The sequence below is a fragment of the Panthera pardus genome, unplaced genomic scaffold (genome assembly GCF_024362965.1).
Source record: "Panthera pardus isolate Hobbes unplaced genomic scaffold, ASM2436296v1 HiC_scaffold_8, whole genome shotgun sequence".
NCBI classification, from domain to species: domain Eukaryota; kingdom Metazoa; phylum Chordata; class Mammalia; order Carnivora; family Felidae; genus Panthera; species Panthera pardus.
In genome coordinates, this window is record NW_026527013.1 from 138,961,512 (window position 1) to 138,986,755 (window position 25,244).

Here is a 25,244-nt window from a genome sequence, read left to right on the forward strand (position 1 = left end):
TTTCCAACTTTTTTTTTTTTATTTATTTTTGGGACAGAGAGAGACAGAGCATGAACGGGGGAGGGGCAGAGAGAGAGGGAGACACAGAATCTGAAACAGGCTCCAGGCTCCGAGCCATCAGCCCAGAGCCTGACGCGGGGCTCGAACTCACAGACCGCGAGATCGTGACCTGGCTGAAGTCGGACGCTTAACCGACTGCGCCACCCAGGCGCCCCGGCCTTCCATTTTACAACAGATTTCTTAGATATAGGAGACCAGACATCCCTAGGACCATGCTACAGTTCTGTCGAAAGCCACAGAATTGCTTTGGATGCTGCCAGTCAGCTTACCATTTCTTCAACGTAAGGGTAAAGCATGTCTCCAAAGTATTCTGTAGCTTCAATTGGAAGCTGTGCTGGCAGATTGTCAATGGAACACATCAGAATCCCCGAGCCTTCGACACTAGGAGAAGCGAGATGCTTTATTCAGATGTATACAGTGTTATCTGTAAGCTCTAACTTTCCCAGATGCCTAAACCATTGCATTTGTGTCATAATAATTTAAAGCTGGGTATCAAAGTGTGTAAGAAAAGAAACAAGACTTTTCAACCAAAACCTCCCTTCTTCAGCCACCCATCTCCCATTTAAATATAGTATGCATGTATTTAAGTGTTTGAATTTGCATGTTGTTGTTTTTTTTTACCAAATTTTTTAATATGTTTGAGCATATCTCTGGTATTTGCATAGCCTTCATAAAAATGTAAAATACTGAATACTTTAAACTACTATACCAAGGTAAGTAAGTGATGTATTATTATGTGTCTCTTATCATCTGCAGCCCCAGCAAACTTACCTGTCATGAATAATATGCTGGTCTGCATCATACATACAAAAGGGATGTTCTATCGTTGTACATTCAGTCATAAACTCTATAGATCCTCCTGTGTCAGCTGAAATGTCACATATTGCCACAAGTCTGAAAATAACATCAACACTCAGATGAAAGTGTGGAATTCTCAACAAGATTAAAAATGAATAGAAGTGAAAGGTGCTTGGAACAACTTTCAGTGTGGATGCCAAATATTTCCTGGGTTCTTCAGCTTTTTTCCCTACACTTCACTGTTCAGGACACTGTATCCTTCTAGGATATAGACAGTCTTCCCAAGATGAGTTTTAGTCTCCACACACAAAAATAAGGAGAAACAGAGGGGGAGGAGAAAAAATCAAAGTGGAAAACCCCTTCCCTAGAGAAATCACAGCAAACAGCCTAGTTAAAGTTAACCTATTTAGCCAGCTCTAAATAACTTATGAATATTTGATGACACTGCACCCTGCTTAGTGGCACAAGGTTTGTTCTGAGGGGGACTTTGCATGACCAATGATTACAGAACACACAGATACATTGTTCTTCATATAAGGTGAAGTCAGTGTGCCCCCTCGGAAGGTTTGGAATTGTAGGTAACTTTTGGTACAGTGGGGATGAGTCTGTGCTTACAGAGCTACTACGGAATTTTCCATGTTAATACAGGGAAACCTCTAGAGTTAAGAACAAAAGCCTCAGCCCAGCTTTTGAAATCCTTTAGTGGTTGACCAAAAATTCCCTGCCCAGTCTCCAACTACCACTTGCCTTTATAAACCCTGCACTAGAGCTAATGTCTTAACTTGCTGTGCCTTAAATTGTGCTTTGGTGGTTCCGTATTTATCAGGCACCAATCCTATCACTTGAAATTCTCTTTCCCCTCAGTCCTCCCTTTCAAGCCTTGCTGAGCCCAGCGTTCCCAGTTTCTTCTCAATTCTTGTGCTATTTATTGTTCCTAGCATTCTCTTGACATTTACTTCTTGCCAGCTACATGCCTAAGGGTAGCAATCATATATTTTCTCTGTCCTTTAGCTTAGCAGAGTGCAAGGCAGGTGAAGCGTTCACAAATATTTATTGATTAATTATATACTCAACATTTAATAATTATTTGAATGCAAATTACATGTCAGGCAACGTACTGGGTACTTGAAGCCAAGATAAATAGGGCCGCTATCCTTAAGGAGATTAAATTTTAATAGGAGGGAGAAAAATCATAAACACAGGAAAATAAATGATCGTGAGTTTCAGAGAAAAAAAAAAAAGTAACAGACTAGAGAGAGACGGGGCTGGGGACGCAGATCTTTCTGAGGTTACTTTTGAGCTTCGTGTGGAGTTAAGGGAAGAGAGTTTCAAGAGGGAAGGAAGGTTAACTGTCAAATGCTGCCAAGAGATCAAGTAAGATAAAGCAGACAACTAGTCATTAATGGTCAAGTCTGGTGATACACGAATCTCCTATAATGATACCGTAACTAGTGGGTCCAGCTGCTACAAACTGCCATCATTACTGAAGGGAAGTCCTTACTTGTGTGGTAATGCGGGGCAGCCTTCCACACCAGCAACCGAGGACTTGCCGGGAACCAAGAGGCTCTGGACATCTTGGCGAGTTAGTAATCGAGGGGTGTTTTGTTCCCAGTAGATTCCATTAATTAAACAAGTTGTATAGGGCGCAATCTGTAAAGCAAGTGCCAAGTTCAACAAGACAGGCAATAGCGAATTTCAACGAAGTAGGCTGAAAGAGAACTATCAGTAAAGTTCATGAGAAATAATTTATGTTATTTCTAATTGACTTTGTTATTTGCCAGGTCGTTGGTAGCTTTGTGAGGTGAAGACAATAAATACCCACCCAGAATTATTCCATGATAGAGAAATATGTGAACATAAATACATTAATATTTCTGTTCTCTAATGTAATGCATGGCCAAGAAAAAGGAAAGGACAGAATCAAGCGACCTAGCACTCTATTTCCAGCTCAACCACCAGGAGTGTGATCTACATCACACTACCTCAACTTCTCTAGGCTCTATTTTCCTTACCTGCCAGATGGGGATAATACGTACCCCATTCCTCAAAGGAATGCTGTAAAGATTAAATCAGATAACATCTGTAAGCTCCATGGACGAATGTACTACATGCATACATACATGGTAACTAGGTCATTATAAGTTTTAGGATGCGTCCAATCACCAACACTTCTGTGATTGGGGAAAAGAGGAGGGATGTAAATTTACTAGGTTTTTAATTTTTCAGTCTGAAACTAGTTTCATAATTTTTGCTTCTCAAAAATCTCAGGCATTCTCAAGCTACAGGTAAGAGTTCTTCTCTATAGCATGCTCTATATGCTAGAACAGCTAAATTTCATACCAGAATCTAGAATCTTGTTACTCAAACATACTTAAAGTTATTTAAAACATTTCTTTCCACAATAAATGCACTTTTTGTTTGGTTTATTTTATTTTATTTTTTTTTTTTGTTTATTTTGAGGAGGACTTTGCATGACCACTGAGTACAGAACATATAAATACATTGTTCTTCTTAGAAGATGAGGCCAGCGTGTCTCCATCAGAAGGTTTTGAATTGTACGTAACTTTTTGTACAGTGGGGATGGGTCTTTGCTTATGTAGCTGTTCCACCCTAGTCCCCTGTAACCAATGCCATGCCTCAAGATAGCTGGCTGAGGTTATGAGTGCAATTTGTGACAATAGGTGGGATAAACCTAGGTTGAGATGAAACCTCATAGACATTGTGTTTTGCCAACAGTACTAACTAGTCCAAGATAAATACAGAAAACAACACCCCATGGGAAATGGTTTAGAGTTATTGGGCATGTGCAGACCTGAAGTGGAAACAGAGGCAGCGAAGCAAAGAACATATCCAGCAAAACCACTTAAGCAAAGGCCACTCCAAACATCAATAAAAGCCAACAACCCCTAAGGCCAACCCAAAGGACTCACGAGTCATTATGGGGAACTGAAAAACAATATATACATTCATAATTTTTCTCCTTGAAAACAACCTAACAATAGTGTGTTATGAGCAACCAACACAGAAGCAGAGTGTGATACTCACATCAGTATTAAAACGACTTATGTAGCGCTCAGGATATTTGTCATACTCTACAGGATCATACACACCATCTGTTTTCCTGACAAGATGATGATGGCGACTTAACACCGTCCCATAGACTTTTCTCAGGTCTTACAGAAGAGAAAGAAATGAGTAAAGTAGGTGACAAATGATAAAGGTTTATGGTGATAAAATATGGTAACACAGAAACTGTTAAAAACAGTAAAAGATACATGCAGTCATCCTCCTCCCCCTTACCTCCATTTTGGGAAACTTCTTTTAATTCGTGTGGCTCCACATATTCACAAGGTAACTCATTGAAGATTTCTTGGGCTCCCTATAAATAATGCATGAGTACAAATCTAAAAATCAATAGGACAAAAGCCAACATGGTTTCCCGCAAGGATCCCAATTCGCTTTCCCCACAATTACACAGCTCCACTTGTCCTGCCCTACAGCGAGGATTGCAACCCAGAAGTACAGGTAAGCTTCTGGCACACAGCCTACAAACCAGTTTTTATTTATTTTATTAATGAAACAGCATTAATTGGAAGGAGCTTTACTTTTACTTTTTTTTATTTAAGTTACCCAGAGGAGACACAAGGGTTCTTAGAAATGAAAACATAACAAAATATTCCTATTTACGTTTGCTCCACTGCAGAATTATTTCAAGTGAGGAATTATATTTCCTATGGAAAAAAATTAGATGGCTATCTCACAGTATAATACAAATTGTGATGTCCTGTTTGTAAAATATTTTCATTGAAAGATCTCTTTTACAATTACAAGTTTCTCTGGGGGATCACAAATGTCTTCTCAAAACCACCCCAAAAGGAAGAAAGTATGAATTACAATCCTAAATTAGGCTTTCTAAAATCTTACTGGCAAAACCCCAAGTCATTTAAAAAAGTTTACATCCTGTGGTCAATTCCAAACTTTTGGACAACCCAGTGACGAAGGTAAAACAGACCTCTCTAAGAACAGACCTTTATACCATTAACAATGACTTATCCCTTTAAAAAGAAAAAGCATTCAAAACCCCTGACAGCTTGGAGTCAACCAAGAGCAAAGAAAATGAGTTTGGACCATCACTGCTCTCTTACTGTGGGAAAAGTACATAGGTAAGAAAAGTACCAAAAACAGAATGTCCACTCATCCAAAAAGCAGGGCTCTAAAATATCCCTAAAATCCTCACATCCTTTGGGTTAGTTTCAGGGTTTTGACTGCTTTACAGAAAGCAGATGTTCTTAGAAGTATCTGAGAAGTTACCTTAGATACATTACCAGTCCCTGTGAACACAAATGTCAAGGGCCCTATCGACTTTGGCATCAAACCCAGAGATATTTCATAGCCGGCATCGCGGATGGCTTGCACAGCCTGACTGCTGTTCCTGTAGTTATGAGCCATGCCAATGTGCTGAAAGCAAGCACACACGAATTCAAATTAGTCTACATCCTGAGACATTTACCTGTTCTTAAAGTGTGATATGTATTTTCAAAATGATAAACAAAATACACATCTCACCATAAAAGGTGTGTGATGTCCCAAAGCAAGGAGCCTTAACCCCATTCCATGTAAAATGTTGATCATCCCTATTGCAGAATCAGACCAACAGAAAAACCATTAGTCGGGAGGAGCTGAAGCTGTTTTCTCTGACCATTCTCCAACCTGCTCGGTGCTCTGAGGAAGCACAGACCACAGCATCTCAGATTTGGAAGGGGTCCCGGTGGTCACCTTATCCATCCCCTCAATTTGAGGCCATCAAAAGTACTATCTCAGCTGCATCTCTCTATCTATCCCTTCCACTTTCAATCTGCCAAAATGGAAAGAGTGTCCGTCTTCTTCTCTAAGGTTAATCTCTCCACCTTTGCTCCAGATCCCATCTCTTCCCATTCCTTCTCTAAGGAATTCACTCTTGAATTATTATTTCTTTCACTATCCCTCCCTATTAGTTCACTCTTATCAACATTTAAAGACACTTACATTCCTCTTGAACCAAAACTAATGAACAAGCAAAACGAGGTCACCCTTGGCCCTACCTGTGACCGCTGTCAGCAATTTTAGTGACCTAAATAGTTAATTAAACTCGGTGGACAATTGTCAGATCTTGACTTACTTGTCAGAGATATTTGGCAACATGGAATCCCTCTTTATTAGAACCCTCTCTTCCCTTAGCATCTCTGACTTGAAAACTTTCCTCCCACATCTGTAGGTGCCTCTTTCCCTGCCCATTTCTTTTAAACTAGTGTCCCCTGCCCTTTCTTTATGCCTTAATCAGCCTCAGGATTCTGTCCAGGGCCTTATTCTCTTCAATCTCTCCTTTTTTTTCCTTAGCTAATCTCATCCAGTCCTAAATTTCAAGTACTCTGTATGCTGCTGACCCCAAGTCTGTATCTCTAACACAGACATTTCACTTCAAGAACTAATCAACCACCTCATGGATTTTTCAATTTGGATTCAAACAACAAAAACTCAGCATACCCATAGCAAAGACCTCATCATCCATTCTCCCCTTCTTTTTAGGAACATAACTTGCCCTCTCTGTATCCCTTTGAAATGTTCTTTGGTCTTTTTTCTTAAGTCAACTTTTAAAAGAGTAATTTGTATTCAATAAAACACACCAATTTAAAATGTATCATTTGATAACTGTGAACATATGTACACACCCATATTATCACTGACCTAATCAAGATATAGAATATTTCCAACACCCCATTCAGTCCTCTCCAACCCTTTGCCCCAGAAAACCACTGACCTCATTTCTCTCTGTAGAGAATAGTTACTTCTACAGTTTCATATAAATGAAATTATAAGTATATACTCTTTTTTGTGTGTCTGCTTTGACTCAGCATAATGTTTTTGAGATTCATACATAATTGAGTGTATTAGTAGTTGACTTCTTTTTATTGATGAAGGAGTTTTCTATTTTATGGATATATCACAATTTATTTAACCATTCCTCTGCTGGTGGACATTTGGATTGTCTCTAGGCTATTATGAACGAAGCTACTAGAAATAAGTATTTACAAAAAAAATTATTCATTTCTCTTGATAAATGCCTATGATTAGAATTTCTTTTGTACATTGATATTCAAGTTTTTTATTTCTTCTTGAGTTGGATTTGGTAATTTCTGTCCTTCAGGGATTTGTCTATTTGACCAACATTGTCAAATTTATTGGCCTATTCATAATATTTTCTTACCCTTTTAATGTCTATAGGATGTATAGTGATCACCCCTCCTGTATCCCTAATATTGGTAAATTGTGGCTTCACTCTCTTTCTCTATTTTTTTTAATCAGTCTAGCTGGAGGCCTAACAATTTTATTGATTTGTTTAAAAATAACTAGCTTTAGATTTCACTGATTTCCCCTCTTATCTTTATTATTCTTTTCCTTATATTTGCTTTGGGTTTAATTACTTCTTCATTTTCTTGCTTTGTAAGATGGAAGTTTAGATCACTAATTTTGACTTTCTTCTTTTCTAGTAAAAGCATCAAATGCTAAAAATTTCCTTATAAGCATCATTTTATTTGCACCTCATCAATTTTGGTATGCTGTTTTAAATTTTCATTCAATTCAAAATATTTTCTAATTTTTCCTGTGATTCCTTCTTGACTTATGGGTTATTCAAAAATATATTGCTTATCTTCCAAATATCTAGAAATTTTCTAAATATCTTTCTATTATTATTTCAAAATCAACTTTATTATAGTCAGAGCACATACCTGATGATTTCAAACATTTTATGTTTATTTAGAATTGTTTTGTGATCCAGCATATGGGCCATCTGGGTGAGTACTCAATAACTGTCAATTAGGTTAGGGTGGCTGATGGTGTCTTCCTGTCCTATATCCCCACAACTTTTCTGTCTGCTTGTCTTAACAAGTACGGACCTTCAAGTAGTCTAATCCGATGCATGGTTATAACATAAGGTGATGTTTTCTCAACTAAAGAAGGTTCAAAGTACTAATGGGACAAAAGTCAAGTGTAGTTTCCCCCAAACTGCAGCTCTTATCCTTTCTAAACTGTTCCTCTCTTGGTTCCTACCCCTGTATCTTTTCCCTTCCTTCCCCCCTTTATTCCTCTCCATAATTTCTCATCACCAAACTGACCTCTCCTAGTCTTCCAGACAAAACTACCGGAAAAGCCAGACCCTATTCATAGTTGTTCTCCTTTCCCCTGAGTTTTCTTTTTTAACTTTTGTAATGAAGGTATTTAATGATTTACCTTCTTATTTTATTCCCCTAATATTCATCACCCTTAGGCACACACCCATGTTTATTTTTATTGGGTGGAAATGAACACTTTCATGCCCTTGCCACAGAAAAAAGGAAAACACCTAGTTACACTCCAGGCAAATTCAGAAAGTGAGTGATGTAAAACCCTGGCATACCTACCTGCTACACCTGCCCACTGTCCAAATGCCACTACCCGTATTCCTCTATGATCCACCATTTTCTCATAATCGATCAGTCGGATTTCCTGAAGAAAGAATAAAAGACTTTGACTCAGACCCATCCAGCTTCATATCAATGAGTAAGCACATATGCAAGGAAGTAAATTTTCACATTTCTTCCTCTCATAAAATATGTCTTCACTAGACTTTATAAGTTACCATTAGGTGCACCATGAACTATTTAGAAAATGCTGGGTCACAAACCAATAATAGGTTTATGATTTGAGATGAAAGAATGGTCCTAGCAGGGTGCCTAGTGCTCCTTGATGGTAGTTAATGAAACTGGAAAGGCATCAATTCCTCTCCTAGGCCAGCAGCATCCACAAATATATCTATAGCCCCATTCATCCCCATATCCATCCTTCTAGCCTCAAAGAAAACAAGTCCCTCCTAAGGCTAATCTCTGCGAACTGGATCCCAGCTTTTCCCGTGTCCTCCCAGACCACTCTTGAACTTTCTCTTTCTGCATCATCCCTGTGTACACTGCTCCTTCCTACCTAAAAAATAACAACAACCCCTCCAAGTCCGTACACACAAATCTCTCACTTTCTCTCTCTACCTTCCTTCCTCCTTCCCTCTTTTCTCTCTCCCCATTCTTTTACAAATAAGCTTTATTCACAAAGTAGTAGTACATACAGCCTGCTTTTCACTTTCTCAGCTTCACTAAAACCACATTCTTCCCTGTCTTTGGGAACCTTCCCTCTCAGGAATGTCCCATCAATTCATGCTTAAAAGCTATTGACACACTGTAATTATAGAATGCTTTAAACAGCCATTATATTTCCTTAAATACCTTATGATTTTTACCAAGTGCCTGAATTTCAGAATGTTTAAGATTCATGCAACTCTAAGTAATTGGTTACAAAATGTTGCCAAAAAGCATCCATGCCTATTCTGCTTCTATTAATTCTCTTGTAATGAACAAAAGTTCATATAACAACAAATTTTCTGAAGTACTTTTTAAGGAGTTTACCTACTTAAGTGAAACCTTCCTCTTATAATATTATTTCCATTAATCACTTTTTTGAACTCGTTCTTCAGAACCACTGGCAATTAACTAGCCGAGGTCTAGCATATTTGAAGTTAGTAGGAATGTATGCCATAGGCCTTTACGAAACACATTTCCTCTATGGCTTTTACTGTTTGTGAAGTCTCCTGTCCTCTGCCTATTCGCAGATTCCAGTCTCATTTCTAATGCTCTAACATCCTTACCCAGGACCTGGACATTGGCCTTCTCTACCCACACTCACTACCTACCCTCATCCAGTCTCATGTTCTTAGATGCCATCAAGTCTCTGACCACAAAATGTGTCTCAGGAGGAGCCACCCTCCTGAGCTACAAACTCGTATCAACAGCCGTCTCAGTATCTCCTTAAAATTGAATGTCTAAAATCTAAAATCTCCTTAAATGTCTAAGGGACAAATTGGACTCAACGGGCCCTGAACTCAACTCCTGATCCTCCCACCCAAGCCTGCTTCCTCTTGCACTAGCATCATCTCAGTCTGTGGCAACCTTCAAACTGCTCAGGCCAAAACCTTGGACTTCTCTCCCGTTCTGCTTTCTCTCATACTGCACGTTCATTTCACCAGTAACTTCTGCAGGATCTGATCTCTAAAATACACCGAATACTGGTCTGTGTATCACTACCTCCATTTACACCTCCCTCATGTGAGCCAGTCTTTTGTAACCTGGCACCCATACTAATCTAGACTAACAATCTTGCCAATTTTCTCCTTCCACCTCCGATATTATCCACACAGCAAGCTGAATAAGAACTTCAGAGCATGATTTACTCTAACCCTCCGCTCAACCAGACCCTCAGGACTTTGCACTACTCTGCTTTCTGCTTGGAAGTCTCTTCTCCAATGGATAAGACTTAATCCTTCACCTCCTTCAAATTTTTGCTCAATGCCAAATTTACAGTGAGGCTTTCCCTGATCATCCGATTTAAACTATCACCACCCATGGTGCCCAGCACCCCTTTTCTCCTTCTGTATCATATTTATCTCCATCACACATATCTCCAAGTGACAGATGAGATGTCTTATTTATATATGTATCATCTGTCTCCTCCCCCTAGAATGTAAGCTCTATAAAGACACTTACTTTATTGCCATTGCAGTGAACAGTATCAGACACACTGCAGACACTAAGCAAATATTTGTTGAATGAATACTCTATATTTTAAACACCTGATAGTTTTTCCACAGTATTTGTATCTCGAAAATTGATTTTTTTCCTATACGAATGTTAATAAATGTCAAAATAATCCCCAGTCCAGGTTTGGCCCTACAGAGCTGTGCAACCACAATTGAGTCACTTTGCCTCTCGGGGCTCCATCTGAAAAATGACGGAAGTGGATTATATGATTCCTGAGGCTCTTTTCAGCAATAAAATTCTACTTGGTAATATCTGACCAATTGGCCTTATAGACTGCTAATCGTTTGGGGGAACAATTCTATCATTCTTTCTGTTTGAAAATACAAAAAGAATGGAGTATGTTTGGTTTCTCTTATTACAGATTCCAAACGTGCACAGCAGAGGAGCCCTAAAAGAAGCAGAGCCGTCCTAGCACTAACTCATAGACCACCTTTCCTACTGAGGTGAATAACATGATGTATTCCCTAGATGCTGAAAGAAAACTGAAACGCCACTTGACATTTAAAAGTAAAAAGAAATGTTGTTTTTATGTTAACATTTATGATTACTGGTCACTAATTACCTTTCTTAGAATCTCATCCAACAAGCCCATATTGGCCTCCTGAGCCTTTATTGTGTGGGAGAAGAATGCATAAGTCTTCTTAGACATTAATTTTTCCTCCGGGGGTCTTTTAACTCCCAAAATTAGACAAGCTTCAGAAATATCTTCCTGAAGAATGCCACCAGCTTTAACATATTCCTGGGAATGCAGTTTTGGTTAGAAGTTATTTCCCTGATTTTTTGTATTCACATTTTCTTTAATAAGTAAGTGTAGCAATTAAAGGCATTGGAACAAATAACAGAACAACTGCTTCTAATATTTTTACTTTCTGGCTAAAGATCAATTTAATACTCTCGACTTTTGTAGCAAAAAACAAAAACAATTAGAAAATTTACCACCTATTCTTATTTAAGTCCCGTTAATAGTTTAATCATAACCACTAACACACATGATTTAAAAATACTTGTGAAATGTATAATTTATATCAACAATGCACTGAAACACTAAATGCAAAATAGTAATTTATTACTCAGGTTTTTTTGGGTTTTTTTTGTTTTGTTTTGTTTTGTTTTGTTTTGTTTTTTGAGAGACAGCCTGAGCGGTGTTGGTGGGGACAGAGGGAAAGACTCTTAAGCAGGCTCCACACTGGGCATGGACGTCACGGCTGTGAGATCATGACCTAAGTCAAAATGGAGAGTTGGAAATTTAACCAACTGAGCCACCCAGGCACCCCTTACTCAGGTATTTTTAAAAGAAAGACATGTATCTGCAATATTTCCTTTCCTTTCTTTCTTTCTTTTTTTTTTTTTTTTTGGTTCAATTAGTATTTATTACTGCCCTATTCTGTCCAGCGGACTGTGCTACAGACGAGATGATAAGATACACAAAAAGGCAGACAACACCCCTCCTGTAAAGGCACTAACAAAACATGGTAAAAAGAAGTCAGGAGCACAGTAAATGAGACCAAATTCAAAAGAATTATGCACAGCAGAACCTAAGTGATACAGTAGTTTAATGAATACTGAGATAATTCCTGGGTGAGACTACCAAGGAAATACGCAAACTTAAAGTAATCTTGAAGCCTAGGTAGGATTTGGAAAGATGGAGGTGGGCAATGCAACATGGTAATATCAGTAAGGGGCACTGAAGGAATACATACAAATTTGCAGCCTGGGAAATAAGGAGGTATTAAGGGCATAGTGGGTAAAACAATTTGGAAAAGTAAACTAAGTATTATCATGGTGAATATGATCTTTATGGGATAAAAAAATCATCATCATTTATTAATAAATTAGTACATGCTTTAACTGAGTTCTTTTCATGAATTATCTCACTTAATTTTCATAAAACTCCCATGAGGTGGGTGCTATTATTGTGGCCATTTTATCAATGGGAAACCTGAGGTTTACACATTCAACTGAGATTGAATAGTTAGTACATGGAGGCAATAAACAGTCATTTCAGATTTCTAAACAAAAGGAGCAGCATGATCCAGGCAGAATTAAAAGAGCATCAAAAGTGGCCGTTGAATAAAAGGAAGATGAATCTAGTTAGGAATCTACTTCAAAGGAAGCTATAAGAAAGACACTACAAGAATGAACATATAATTCATACCTTGTTTCTTTGAAAATAATCTATTTACCCATTTATAGCAGACTGGTTAAATAAATCACAATAAATCATGGAGTAATTACAACAGAATAATTATAGCAGAGCCGTTAAACAGAATGAAGCAGATCTCCATGAACAGACATGGAGTGAGTGTCAGGGTATGTTGTCGACTAAACAAATAAGGTGCAATACAGTATGTATAGTATACAACCTTCTATATAAGAATACACACACACACGCACGCGCACGTACATTTTCGCAAACAGAAATATAGAAATAATAGATGAGAAATGACAGTAGTAACCTATGCAGTGGGTGGGAAGAGGATCTAAGGGATTAAGATAAGAGGAAGACTTCTCTGCAGCACATCACTGTACATCATTTTCACCTTTGAAACTTGTAAATGTTTCACTTATTTTAAAAATATAATTAAATCAAAAAGGATATTAAAGCAACTGTTAAAATGTATAGAAAAAACACAAATAAATCCAGCTGTATATCACAACGATGGTGTAACTACACATTGTATAATTCACATAACTTGAATACAGCACTCTGAATATTTGTTCTGAGATGTATTCTAAAACAAAAAATAATTTTCAACTAAAAAAATTAAACTCCATTTAATAGGTTTATTTTTTTTATTGAGGTAGAAGTGACATACAACATTATATTAGTTTCAGGTGTATAACATAATAATCGATATTTTTACGTATTGCAAAATGATCAGCACAATAAGTCTTGTTAACATCCATCACTATGCATAGTTACAGAATTTTTTTCTTGTGATGAGAACTGTTAAGACCTACTCCCCTAGCATTAATAGGTTTATCCTTAGTTGTAATATTAGTATTGTGATTCCAAAACTATTTTATGTATAATATAGGATAGAGCAAAAAACATGCATTAATGTTATAAAGAATTAAAATTTTCACTGCTGGAGAAAACATACAAATATAAAATTTTAAAGGTAAGAAAAACCTGCACTGTTAAAATTTTTTAATGGAAACACCAGTATTAACTCATGATTAAATAATATATATGTATATGTATATTATATATGTATGTATGTATTATACGTATGTTATATGTATATATATGTGTATGGGTATGTGTAATCTGTGTATTTCTTAGTTTGTCCACTAAAGGGGCTAAGAATGACACTATCCCAGTAAAAATAAGCACACCTAACACGAGATATCAGATCTTGGTTTCTATATACTAAAAGAAATCAGGGTTCCCTGATGAAATGGCTAATCCCAGGTGTGGAGCAAAAAAGCACAAGGTGAGGCTAAGACCATATGTTGCTGCAGGAAACAAGAAAGCTCAAAAATAAATGGATTCATGTCCAAAGACATGGGAGCACCCTTAAAGAGACCCTCTATCTCAAATTTGGGATAATTCGGACATTTAAGAAAATGGTTAACAGATTCTCATCAAGGGAAAAGGCTCACACATCCATAATGATACTCGAAAGAGCCAAAGAGAAAAGAAAAACTAAAGGAAATCTGTTTTCTGCAGAAGAATATCAGCAAATAACTTAGAAGAGTGATAAAATTAGAAAATCATCATTTTGCAAGCTTCCACGGGAAAAAATGATTCAGGCAAAGATTATCAATGGATGCTAACTAACATCTTTAGCAAAAGGTGGTTGAGACACAAGCAGGAGATTCACCGGTCTCAAAATATCATCCCACAGATGACTCAGTAATTACAAAGGGAAAAAGGTACTTATACAATGGAGAGATCTGATGGTAACCACCTCCGCCAAGTGACCACAAATTTCTAACCTTGGGACAACCTGATATATTGTGTCTCTGATGTGATTCAATGGGAAGAACATAGATCACTTATATCACATTTATATCAAAAGTGTTTAACCTGAATGTAAACACCAGAATAAAAACAAGACGAATTACAACCAGAAGTAGATTATTCTACAAGTCAACTAGCCTGGACTCTTCAAAAAGAGTCCATACCACAAATCAAACAGGTGTGCTGTTCTAGATTAAAAGAACTAAAGAGACATAACAATGAATGCAATGAACCTTGATTAAGCCTCAATTAAAATTAAAAAAAAATAGGGATGCCTGGGTGGCTCAGTCGCTTGAGCACCTGACTTGGGCTCAGGTCATGATCTCCTGGTTCCTGAGGTCCAGCCCCACATCAGGCTCTCTGCTGACAGCTCAGAGCCTGGAGCCTGCTTCGGATTCTGTGTCTCCCTCTCTCTCTGCCCCTCCCCCGCTGGCGCTCTGTCTCTCTCTGCCTCTCAAAAATAAAGAAACGTAAGAAAAGAATTTTTAATAAAAATTTAAAAAAATCATGAAGACCATTGAGACAATGGGGAATTTGAGATGGGTTATGTGAAATGGTATTATGGAATTATTAATTTCTTAGGTATGATGGCTATGTAGGAAAGTGATTTATTCCGAGGCAAGGCAGTTTTTTATTGACCTTAGTCTTCCCAGTCCCAGAACTAGGGTCACACCTGGAGACATGACTATAGGACAGCACCTCCTTCGAAAGGCAATCCCTCCACCCCTCAGCTGGAGAAAGCATGCAATGGAGTGAAAATAATACTTATTGACTGAATACTGGACCCAAGGAAAAATTCTGAAAGAGAAAGGAATACTGTCATGTGGCATTTACATGACACTAGCAAACATTTTATTTTTACTCTGATGCTCCTTCATTGAAAAAATTGGAAATGTTTACCTTGTCGTGAATGGCCCGCCGATTGGAAGGCTGTATTAAGACTTTGTACCCCAGGTTGGTGATCCCTTTGATGTGCCGGGGGGCCAGGGGTGCCCTCCGCTCCCAGGCGTTCACATCCTCCCGCCTCAGGGCCATCACAGCCTTGTGGTGAAGCCCTTTGTACAAGCTGAGCCCTAGCCTGCCCAGTTTGGTCCTTTGTACTCGTAGCATCTTGAAACCTGGTGACTGAAAAGACACCATAAGAGAATAGCGCAATAAAAGGCAGGAGGGCTCACAGATCAGTTCTGGTCTCCTGAGAAATCTGCTGTAAAATCCAACCAACTCAGATGGAACAGATACAAGAGAGAGGAGGAGAACCCTAGATGATAAAAAGTGCTCCTTTACTCAACAAACCCAAATTTCCACCAGTGAGTTTATTTATTTCCAAAATAAGAAAGTACTGAGCAAATTATAGGGCACTAACCAGTATCTGCTAAGCCAAAACCGTTCTTTATACACAATAAAACCTTGGCTGGAGAGCAGAATTCGTTTCAGAAACGTGCTTATAATCCAAAGCACGTGTATATCAAAGCAAATTTCCCCATAAAAAATAAAGGAACCTCAGATGATTTGCTCCACAATCCAAAAACACTCATTAAAAAATGATTACAATACTGTAATATAGTACAAAATAATAAGGAAAATACAAAATATAAAGAAAAATAAACAAATTAACCTGCACTTACCTTTGAAAACTTCCGCATCTGGTGTGAGGGAGACAAGAGAGAGGAGGGTTACTGTGTAGGACAACTTTCACTATCACTAAGGGAATCACTGCTATCTGTTAGCTCAATGGAATCTTTTTCTTTACATGCAGCTTTAACGAGGAACCTATCCGATGACACTTGCTTTTGCCTTCTTTTGAGGATTTCGCGGAAATGGGACATTGCTTTGTTAAACAGGTGCATAGCTCTCACTGCTACAGTCTTATGGGAGTGCTTCTTTCCTACAAAGTTTTGCACTCTTTCCCACATTTTACACACCTCCCTAATCTCACTCGAAGTGACGGATTCCTCTGCCTTTTTCTCTTCCTCCTCTGCAGATGAGATGCAGATGTTAGATTTATAAAATCTTGCAATTTCAGCCACTTGCATACCTCATTCACACTTCGCGATGATTTCCTTCTTAACGTCCACTGTAATCATCTCCTTCTTACTGCCTTTCTTTTCAACTTTTTCTGCATGGGGCTATTGTATAAGCTTACACGGATATTGACTACAGTACAGTATTAATAAACTCTTGTCATATACTGTATTTAATGTAACTGGCAATAAGGCAGCAAAGGAAAGGGTCTCTATCTGCAGGCAGCCTGACCTAGAATGGAGCAAAGCACTCCCAAGCTTACTCTTGTATGGAAAAGCAAACGACTGCCTACAGGTGCTTTGAAGTGACAAAACTACACTAGTGCCAGTTGTGGGCACCTTCCAATGTTCTGGAAAATCACTGACTTCTGCCAAACACTGTGACTTGAGACCGAGCATTCGAGCATGGGGAGAGGGGGGCGATCACCCACAACCCCGCAGCGAAAGAGAGAGAGAGAGAGAGAGAGAGAGAGAGTTGTGATCATGTGGCATTTGGTACCGCATACTACTCATATTACAAAACATCATTCTTTTATCAAGTTAGAATTTATAAGAAATGTTTGCTCGTCTTGTGGAACACTCGCAGAACAAGTTACTCGCAATCCAAGGTTTTACTATATATGTTTCATCAATCATGTGTCCAGCACAAAAGTTTTAAGCATGTTAACCTAAAATGCAAGTACAGGAAGATAATTTGTGCCAATTTTGATGGCATAAAGGTTGGAATCCTATAATCATGTGCAGGATTCTTGACAATCCAGCTCCAACCTCTTTCGAGTTTTATCGCTGACCAATCCTTAAACTAGTGCTACTTAAAGTGTGTTTGGAGCCTGTTGTAGGTCAGTGAACTGCTTTTTACAGGTCCTGTATGAGCTATGTAGAAATAGGAAGTAAGCACTTGTAAATCTTAATATCACATGATCATTTTTGCAGTAATTCATTGTTATTGAATTTTATGAAAGTGTTGGTCCTGGCAGATTAGAAATTTAAGACAACAAAACTAACATGTTTCTTCACCATAGCTGTTAAAAGTTTAAGAAGCACTGTCTTAACCCTCCCTGACTCTTTTGTTGCTATAAACATGCTGTTCCCCTTTTCAGGATTTCCTCTTCATACCACTTCCTCCTGCTTTTATATTAAACCCAGACCTATCTCAACCAGTTTTCTAACTGCTATTCCAGATTGCATAATTCCACTCATTTATTCAATCAAGAAATGTTGACGAGAGGCTTACTATGCATCAGCAGAGAGCAAATTTTATATAAAAGCATAAATATCAAACAATACTCTGTTCCTCTTCAAACGGTTACATATACTTGGCAGTCAAATGTCATGTCAGATGACAATTTACTTTCAATGATTTTATGTTTAAGGATGGCATCAGAATATGGGGACTAAATGATGTCACACCTTCTAGAAATTGCCCACCAATCACTGCTGACATAGATCAAAATTCTTATGGAACACATTTCTGTTACATCAGACTGCAATCTCTAAATCAGACTCACTTTGCAGATGGAAGTTTTGTCTAAACAGTGGCGCATACAAGTGCATTTCCTGGGGGCAACTACCTGCCACTTGAGATAGAAAAATTGTAGGTCAACTCACAACACAACAGACTAAAAGAACAAAGCAAACAGCAAGGAGATCAGCTAAGAAGCTTTAGAAAGAAGAGGGGCAGAAAGAAAAACAATGTCCACAGCAAGCAAACACGCTGATGACAGAGCTCAGGCTAACTTTTACTTGAGCCAAAATACTGATGAGCAAAACTGCCATATATTCTATCTAATTTTTGGTTTATTCATAGTTGTGTTTTTAAAAGAGATTGTATTAGACCCAAACCCAAGCCCGAGCCCACAACACTTCTTCTCCCCAAAACAAAGGGAAACCTGCAACTCTCATAGAACTAAAGTCCCTATGTTCTTAAATAAAACCAATTCCAAAGACAAGTGAGGTTTGTTGAACACACAGATGAGCCCAGAAATGGTCCCATCTTCTGAGCAGGGGCTCTATTTCACACACCATAGGTGACCAAACGAACCTGCATCCACTATTCTTAGTAGCAATTCCTGGAGCCAATATGAGGGAACACATTCAGATAAGTTAGTCTCTCTCCTCGTCCCAAACTTGATTTATAATCGCAGCCTCCTCTCACTCAGTGACCATCCCACCCCTTCCTCCCCACCTCCCTTGTCTGGGGTGGGGGATACAGTGTAGGAGGAGTCACGGACACACACACACATGTGTTTGCAAAGGCAGAACCTTCCGTGCAGGCTAGAAAAGGAAAGGAGCAGGGAGCGACACTCTGAAGTTGATTTGGGAAGCTGCTTTCACTTTCACTTCTTCTAGGGAATTCTCAACTCATAATTTCTGTACTTTTGCTTTTCAATAATGCAACAGTAGTTAGCAATGATTTAGCATTATGTACCAAGCACTATGCTGAGCTCTTTATAGACATTATTTCATTTCCTCCTTGCAAAAATCTTAATGATTAGATAACTGTTATTATCTCTATTTTACAGATGAAAAACTGAACTGGAGTCCGACTAGAGTTGTTGCTTTTAAGCAGAAGCAGGATTCCCGGGTTAATATTTAATACTTGGGATTTTCTCTTTGTCAAAGCCTGCAGATCCACACCATGTAGGTCTGATGCATGCTACTGCTGCCAGCTCGTTTCAGAAATAAAAGAGATCCATATGGCATCGACTTTACTAGAGTAAATGATCAGTTCTCCCCTCCAGGATGGGGTGCTTCTGTGGATCCCTTTCCCATGTGCCACCGAAAACCCTTCCTGAGTCACTGCCAAGGTAAATTTTAGGTTTCTGGGTGCTTGGAAAAAAAAAAGATTCAATTATAGCAGGTATTACTGTGTTAGTAATTGCTTGAACCTTGAAATTGGGTCTCAACATGAAACTTTCCAGGCCCACCATTCATTTCACCCTAAGGTCATCAAAAAATCTGTAGCAGTGAGGATTTCTTCATTGCTCTTAGGGAGGGCACTGCAGGGTCTGGTGTTTCATGGATATGCCCAGGTGGGCTGTTTTGGATTTCCCTGTCCTGAGTTTTGTGGGCTTTTCCAAGAATAACAGGAAATAAACGTAAGGTGTATTTCTGGCAATGCTTTCAATGCAACGAAGCAGGAAGGCCCCTGGCTTATCTACTGGCTCTAGTGAGTTCACTTGACAGTGCGAGGTGCTAATGACAGCCTGTGGCAGGAGAAAGGAGAATATGGGAAAGCAAGAAAATGAGAGGAGAAGACAAAGGAAGAGTCAGAAGAATAAGGAGGAGGAACAGGAGAAGAGGAATACGGGGTAGAAAGAGAAGTGTCACATAGGCAGTGGAGGGAAATAAGACTCTTCTCCTGACAATTTCTAAACAGTCTTTCCTTCAACATATGAAAGACCAATGTTCCAAATACCATAAAAATGAAATTTAAAAGATTCTTCTCTTTGTTTTTATAAAATAGGATCTGCACTAAGATAAATGTTTTTACTTACCTAGGATCAATCAGGAATTTGAAATGACTCTAAACACTTATGGGAGTATTATAGTGAATTACACAGACATGTACTGTGATAGGAGGAAGATTAAGTGGCTGGACGTAGCAATAGAACATACTCTGTGATACCAGCTTACTTCTCTTTCCATCTTTCAACGGGGGGAAGACTTAAGAACTTCTTTTAACTTCTAAATTCTCTATCTTTGCAATGTACACATGAGAAAGGGGCAGAGGGAGGACATGCTAAAATGTCCTTAGTATTTTCTAACCTTTTCAAGAGAAGTGAAAAGGAAAATGGTGATTAGATGACAGGATGGATGGATGGATAGATAGATAGATAGATAGATAGATAGATGGATAGACAGACAGGGCAAGCCTGGCATTCCATACATATCCCACCATTTTCTTTCAGTTACTATGAAATAAAACATCATCATCCTAAATCACATGAATGAACCAAAGAAGATTTTGTGAGATGTATTCATAGAAAATTATATCTGACAAAAAGCCACCTACAAGGGCAGAGAACCACAGCTCCACGGCCAAGAGTCTTGGCCCACACTACATATTTGGTATCCAGACCATAATAATCCTGGAGAGGCCCGAAAGAGTTCCAAATTAATAGAACACCTGGTGATGGCCTAGAACTAATCCAAATACCTCCCAACCCCAAGGCTTGCTAGAACTAGGCTTGGGCATGCAACAACACCATCCTCCATACTTTCACTTCCCCTTGCGTAGGTACACTCCTATCATGCTTCCACACGAAACCTTTTCTAAAACTGTTAACGCTATGTTAACAAACAAACGAACAAACAAACAAAAAACAGTAGACTTGGGGCAGGGGGAATCTAATATTAATTAATCTGGTCTAGGAATATTCATGTTTTCAAGCAGCTTCTCAAAGTCATCCAAAGATCTAAGATCCATGACTCTTCTGGTCTTTAGCCTACAAATTTAGTTATCATTGAGATGGAATGCAAAGTTCATTTTAAGTTGGACTCTAATCCAAAATGTTTATCTGCTTGTCTGTCTCTTTGCTAAACTGTAAATGCTTACTCTGTGATCTTGGTACATAACTTGACCTATTTGTGTCTCATCTGCAAAATGGATTCGTATTGATATCTACATCTCAGGGCTATTGTGAAGTTTATCTGAACTCATATGAGTAAAATACTGAGAACTGTCTCGCATGCTGTTAACACTCAATAAATGTCAAGAACAGAAAAAGGCTCCAGGCCTGCTTCCTCCTCAAAGGTGAGCACAACCACACCACTCACAGAAAACACTACCTTTCTGTCATCTTTGTCACACTGTAGTGAGGCCTTCACGAAGACTCCACATTGATCCCCCCTCCCTTCTTTACATTTTTCAAGGAAAACAAAACAGAGCCCAGTAAGCCCTCTCTTCACTCTGCAGGCATGGGTGTTCAAGATAAATAATTTAAATACAGCATTTCATTAAATTTATGATCGATTTTTTTCACATTTTAGCATCCCTGAAAGAGGAATGCATTTTACAATTGATAGCATCTTAGATTAGATAAAAAGGGTAATAATGTTGTTATTTCCCATGTGAAATATACCATTTCTGTGATTCCATTAATTCCATAGAATTTTTTTTGTGATCTTACCAAGGAAATTTGCCACTGTTTGCAATGTTGTTTCTATGAGACAATTAACAAGATAATATTTCGAAAAATGTAAACTTTTGTTAAATGGGCACTGCGTACATACCGAAGATCACTTCCAAAATCCTGAGCCATGGTCTGTTAAGGCTTACATAAAGTCTTATTTGGGGGTGGGAGGGAGGATTCCATCGCAAATAAATCAAAGTTCTGATGATGTCACCAGTAACAAGTGAGATTGACAACAAATACGATTGTCTGGAGAACGGGAATGTCACTAGGGAAAGTTGGCCTAGATCTTTGTCCTCCTAACTCACTTCACAGAATGGCCACAAGTGTACAGTGCCAGAAGGTCATGTACCCCTAGATTCACTAATTGTTATGGAGAAAAAGGGGGAGGGCAGCGCAGGTGACAAAGTAGACACAGAGAGAGACATACAGGCATCCATGCAAAGTGCTATTGGTGGCTTTTTTTTTTTTTTTTTTTTTTTTTTTTTTTGCTATCAAGTATGTGAAAGCTACCACCGGGGTCAATACTTGGGTCCCATGAGTAGCTACATCGGCATAATCACAGCTACACCTTACCCACATTCTGATGACTGATGGCCCACAATATCAAAAAATGTTCACCTTTGTTCAGGTTACTGGACACTCGCTCTCCCCTTCCCTTCTTCTCCCACACTTCACCCCACTCCCCTAAAATCAGTGTCTGAAAAGCACATCTCTTCTGGAAGTTGTCAGGGCATTTAGCCCAACTCAGTCAAGCAGAGTAGGTAATAAATGGTGGTCTGCCTGCGCTCCTTCCTCGCTTAAGTGGTCACCCTGGACTCACAGCCCCACAGGGTCTTGGGAGTTTAACTTTCTCATGCCTTCTAGATCCATTAGAGAGTAGCCTGGGGACGGCAGTTTGCTGAGGCGGCCCTACCTAAAGAGAATGGCCAGCCCAAGATGGTCTGGGTGAGAAGTTTACGATCAGAGTTTGGCTAAGCAGGCCAGAGATGGAAAGGGCAACCGCGCACAAAGAAAGCTGGGGGTAAGGGAGAGGATTGCCCCCCACAGTCTCCATCAACCACACACTGCAGCCAGCCAACCACCTGATAAATAAGCGCAGAGTCGGAAAATTAACAGGGTGTTCCTTCTACAGCTTCAACGCCTATCCTTTACTCCCCAGCAACTCCCTTCCCCCGCCAGAAAGAAGAAGAAGAAGAAGAAGAAGAAGAAGAAGAAGAAGAAAGAAGAATAAAAGAAAGAAAAGAAAAGAAATTCTAATTGCCACCCCTTCCCTTTCCTATTCAGAAATTCCAGTACGGCGCCCACAGCCCTTCCCCGCTCCAAGGGAAACGCTCCCAAAGGAGGCCCAAACGCTCGCCACCCTCTCCCTCGCTGGTCCCGGCAACGGCCGGGTTCCGCGGAGTCGCCAGGTCGCCCGCGGCGCAGGGTGGGGGAGGCCGAGCTCGCCCGCCCCTCTCCGAGGACAGTCGGAGCCTCGCCGGCGACCTCCAAGTGCAACTCGCTGGCTGAGCCCAGCCCCTTCGGGCGGCCTCCTCACCTTGTCCTCCCTGCTGTGCCGACCGGTCCTGCCGCCTCCGAGCCCCCAGCTCCGGACTGGGTAGGCTCCGAACTCCCAGCAGAAATTGGGATGGGAGCCGGGAGGAGGAGGTGTTTGCTCAACTTCTGAGGACGTCATGCCTCTTCCTCCCGCAGCCAATCAGCAGCCGCCCTGAGGGAACAACCTTCTGCTCCGCCAATCGGGGGCGCTGCCAGGTGCTAGGTCATGCCCTGCCCCTGCTCCTCCCCGAAAATCCTTCTGCCTTCTAGATCTCTGACCTGCGTGCGTCCTTAGCTGGGGGCATCACGTTCTCCCAGGACTTTGTAACTGTCCGTAGCAAAGGACAGGCGGAGACACTGAAGGACGAAAACAGTCCGGACATTATACACTAAATAGATGTGTGTACCTGCCGGAAAAAAGTTGCAAGCTCACGTGTATTACGTTTGTTTAGCGATATACACTTCTCAAAGCATTTTCACAGCTTCATAATAAGCCGATGAAGCCAGATGACAGTTCTTAGAACAGTTGAAGAGTCCAACAAGCTGAGACTAGGAAATTAAGTGTAGTGTATTCCATGAATATTAAGAATCTATGTGTATATGACGAAGTCTACTATTCTTAAAAAGTCTTGAATGGCCCTAAAGGGACAGGGGAAAATGCATTTCATAAAGACTAGCCTCAGCACTAGACACTGAAGAAATGCCAGATGCTCATCTGTGGTCCTCCTAGGGAGTCAATGGTCAAAGAGTAATTTTCCCTCCCGTTTTTATAACTTTCTCCAATACTTAGACTTTTCTCATACCTAACACGAAACTCGTGTCAACAATCTAGAGCTTAGAACATTCTTATAAACTCCACTTGTACTCAAGTGCAGAGAAAATTAAAATCTTTTCTGCAGACTGAGACTCTCCTCTGTTTCTTTAACTTCACATACCCAAAATCATATTCCTAATCACTCCTCTAAAGCCTTTCCTTCATGCTGTTTCCCAGCTCCATTCTTGATATCACCAGCTTCCTTATCACCACTGGGCCAGAACACCAAATCTGTTTCAATTCTTCCTGTAGTCTGTCAACCTTACCCCTGGGGTTGACTCCATCCTTTAAAATCCCTCTACTATCTCTCTTACCCAAACCTCTTTTATATACTACCTAGATCATATTCCCTTAAGGACACAACTCTGATCATCTCATTAGCCTGAGCAAAAGCCCCTGGGACTATCCGCTATTTGTGGACCATTGTGCAAAGTCCTTCACACAACGTGTGAGTTGCTTAAGATATGGCTAAGATCAGCCATCTTAGCTTTATTTCCATAGAAGAATCAGCCTTTAACGAACACTGAAACACAGTCTGTGCTTTGCTATATCCTTAAGGATTAGGAGCCTGGATCAGAATCCTTACTTTCCCACCTTAAGCTGTAAATCATGGGCAAGTTACTTCATTTTCAAAAAAAGCCTAGGTTCCCTTATCCGTTGATAGACCAATAACAGGAACTACTTGAAGGGGGTCATTATGAGGATAAAATAACATGATGCCCAAAGTGCTCTTCCAAGTGTCTAAAGAAACTGACAGTTATTATTTATCTCCCCTCACTGCCTGTCCACTTACCCGTAATTCTTATTGACAAAAACACTCACCTCTCTAAAACTAATCCATCCTTTAGGGTTCAGCTCAAATGCTACTTCATCAATGAAACTGTCCCTGAATATCAAGCAGATACGATCTCTTCCTTCTCTCTTCTGGGTCTGCCTCTCTGGTTGTACTTACCACAGTCTTCCTTATGCAATAGCCATTTCTGTCTATCTTATCTCCATTTTTCATCACCATTGGCTCATAAAAACTTTAATAAAAGCAAGTATATGTTTGTGTGTGTATATCCTTATTCATTTTTATTCCATTGCTTCTAACACAATACTATGCATATGACAGGCCAGAGTCTCAGAAGGAGACATGGCACAATCCAACCGGGCAAATTAGGAGACACGAAAGGAGTAAGTGTGTGCAGCAGTAAAGGAAGGCAAAAAAAGACGCTGCCACATCCTGGGACTAGCAGCAGTGAGAACTAC

The 25,244-nt window shown here is 39.5% G+C and overlaps 1 protein-coding gene across 2 annotated transcripts in view; it reads right to left on the bottom strand.

Moving 5' to 3' along the window:
- Positions 1-23,314, bottom strand: part of AASS (aminoadipate-semialdehyde synthase) — a 63,930-nt gene extending 40,616 nt beyond the window's left edge. Inside the window, exons 1-11 of one of the 2 annotated variants that reach the window (XM_019452568.2) lie at positions 23,181-23,314; positions 15,385-15,609; positions 11,080-11,256; positions 8,298-8,382; positions 5,425-5,492; positions 5,170-5,316; positions 4,159-4,237; positions 3,904-4,031; positions 2,360-2,508; positions 832-954; positions 330-441 (exon numbers count right to left, since the gene is read on the bottom strand). In XM_019452568.2, the coding sequence (XP_019308113.1) occupies positions 330-441; positions 832-954; positions 2,360-2,508; positions 3,904-4,031; positions 4,159-4,237; positions 5,170-5,316; positions 5,425-5,492; positions 8,298-8,382; positions 11,080-11,256; positions 15,385-15,594 (1,278 nt within the window). In that variant the 5' untranslated portion in view covers positions 15,595-15,609; positions 23,181-23,314. The remainder of the gene's footprint in view (positions 1-329; positions 442-831; positions 955-2,359; positions 2,509-3,903; positions 4,032-4,158; positions 4,238-5,169; positions 5,317-5,424; positions 5,493-8,297; positions 8,383-11,079; positions 11,257-15,384; positions 15,610-23,180) is intronic. The other variant, XM_019452569.2, reaches the window with a different exon arrangement.
- Between the last annotated feature and the right edge of the window lie 1,930 nt (positions 23,315-25,244).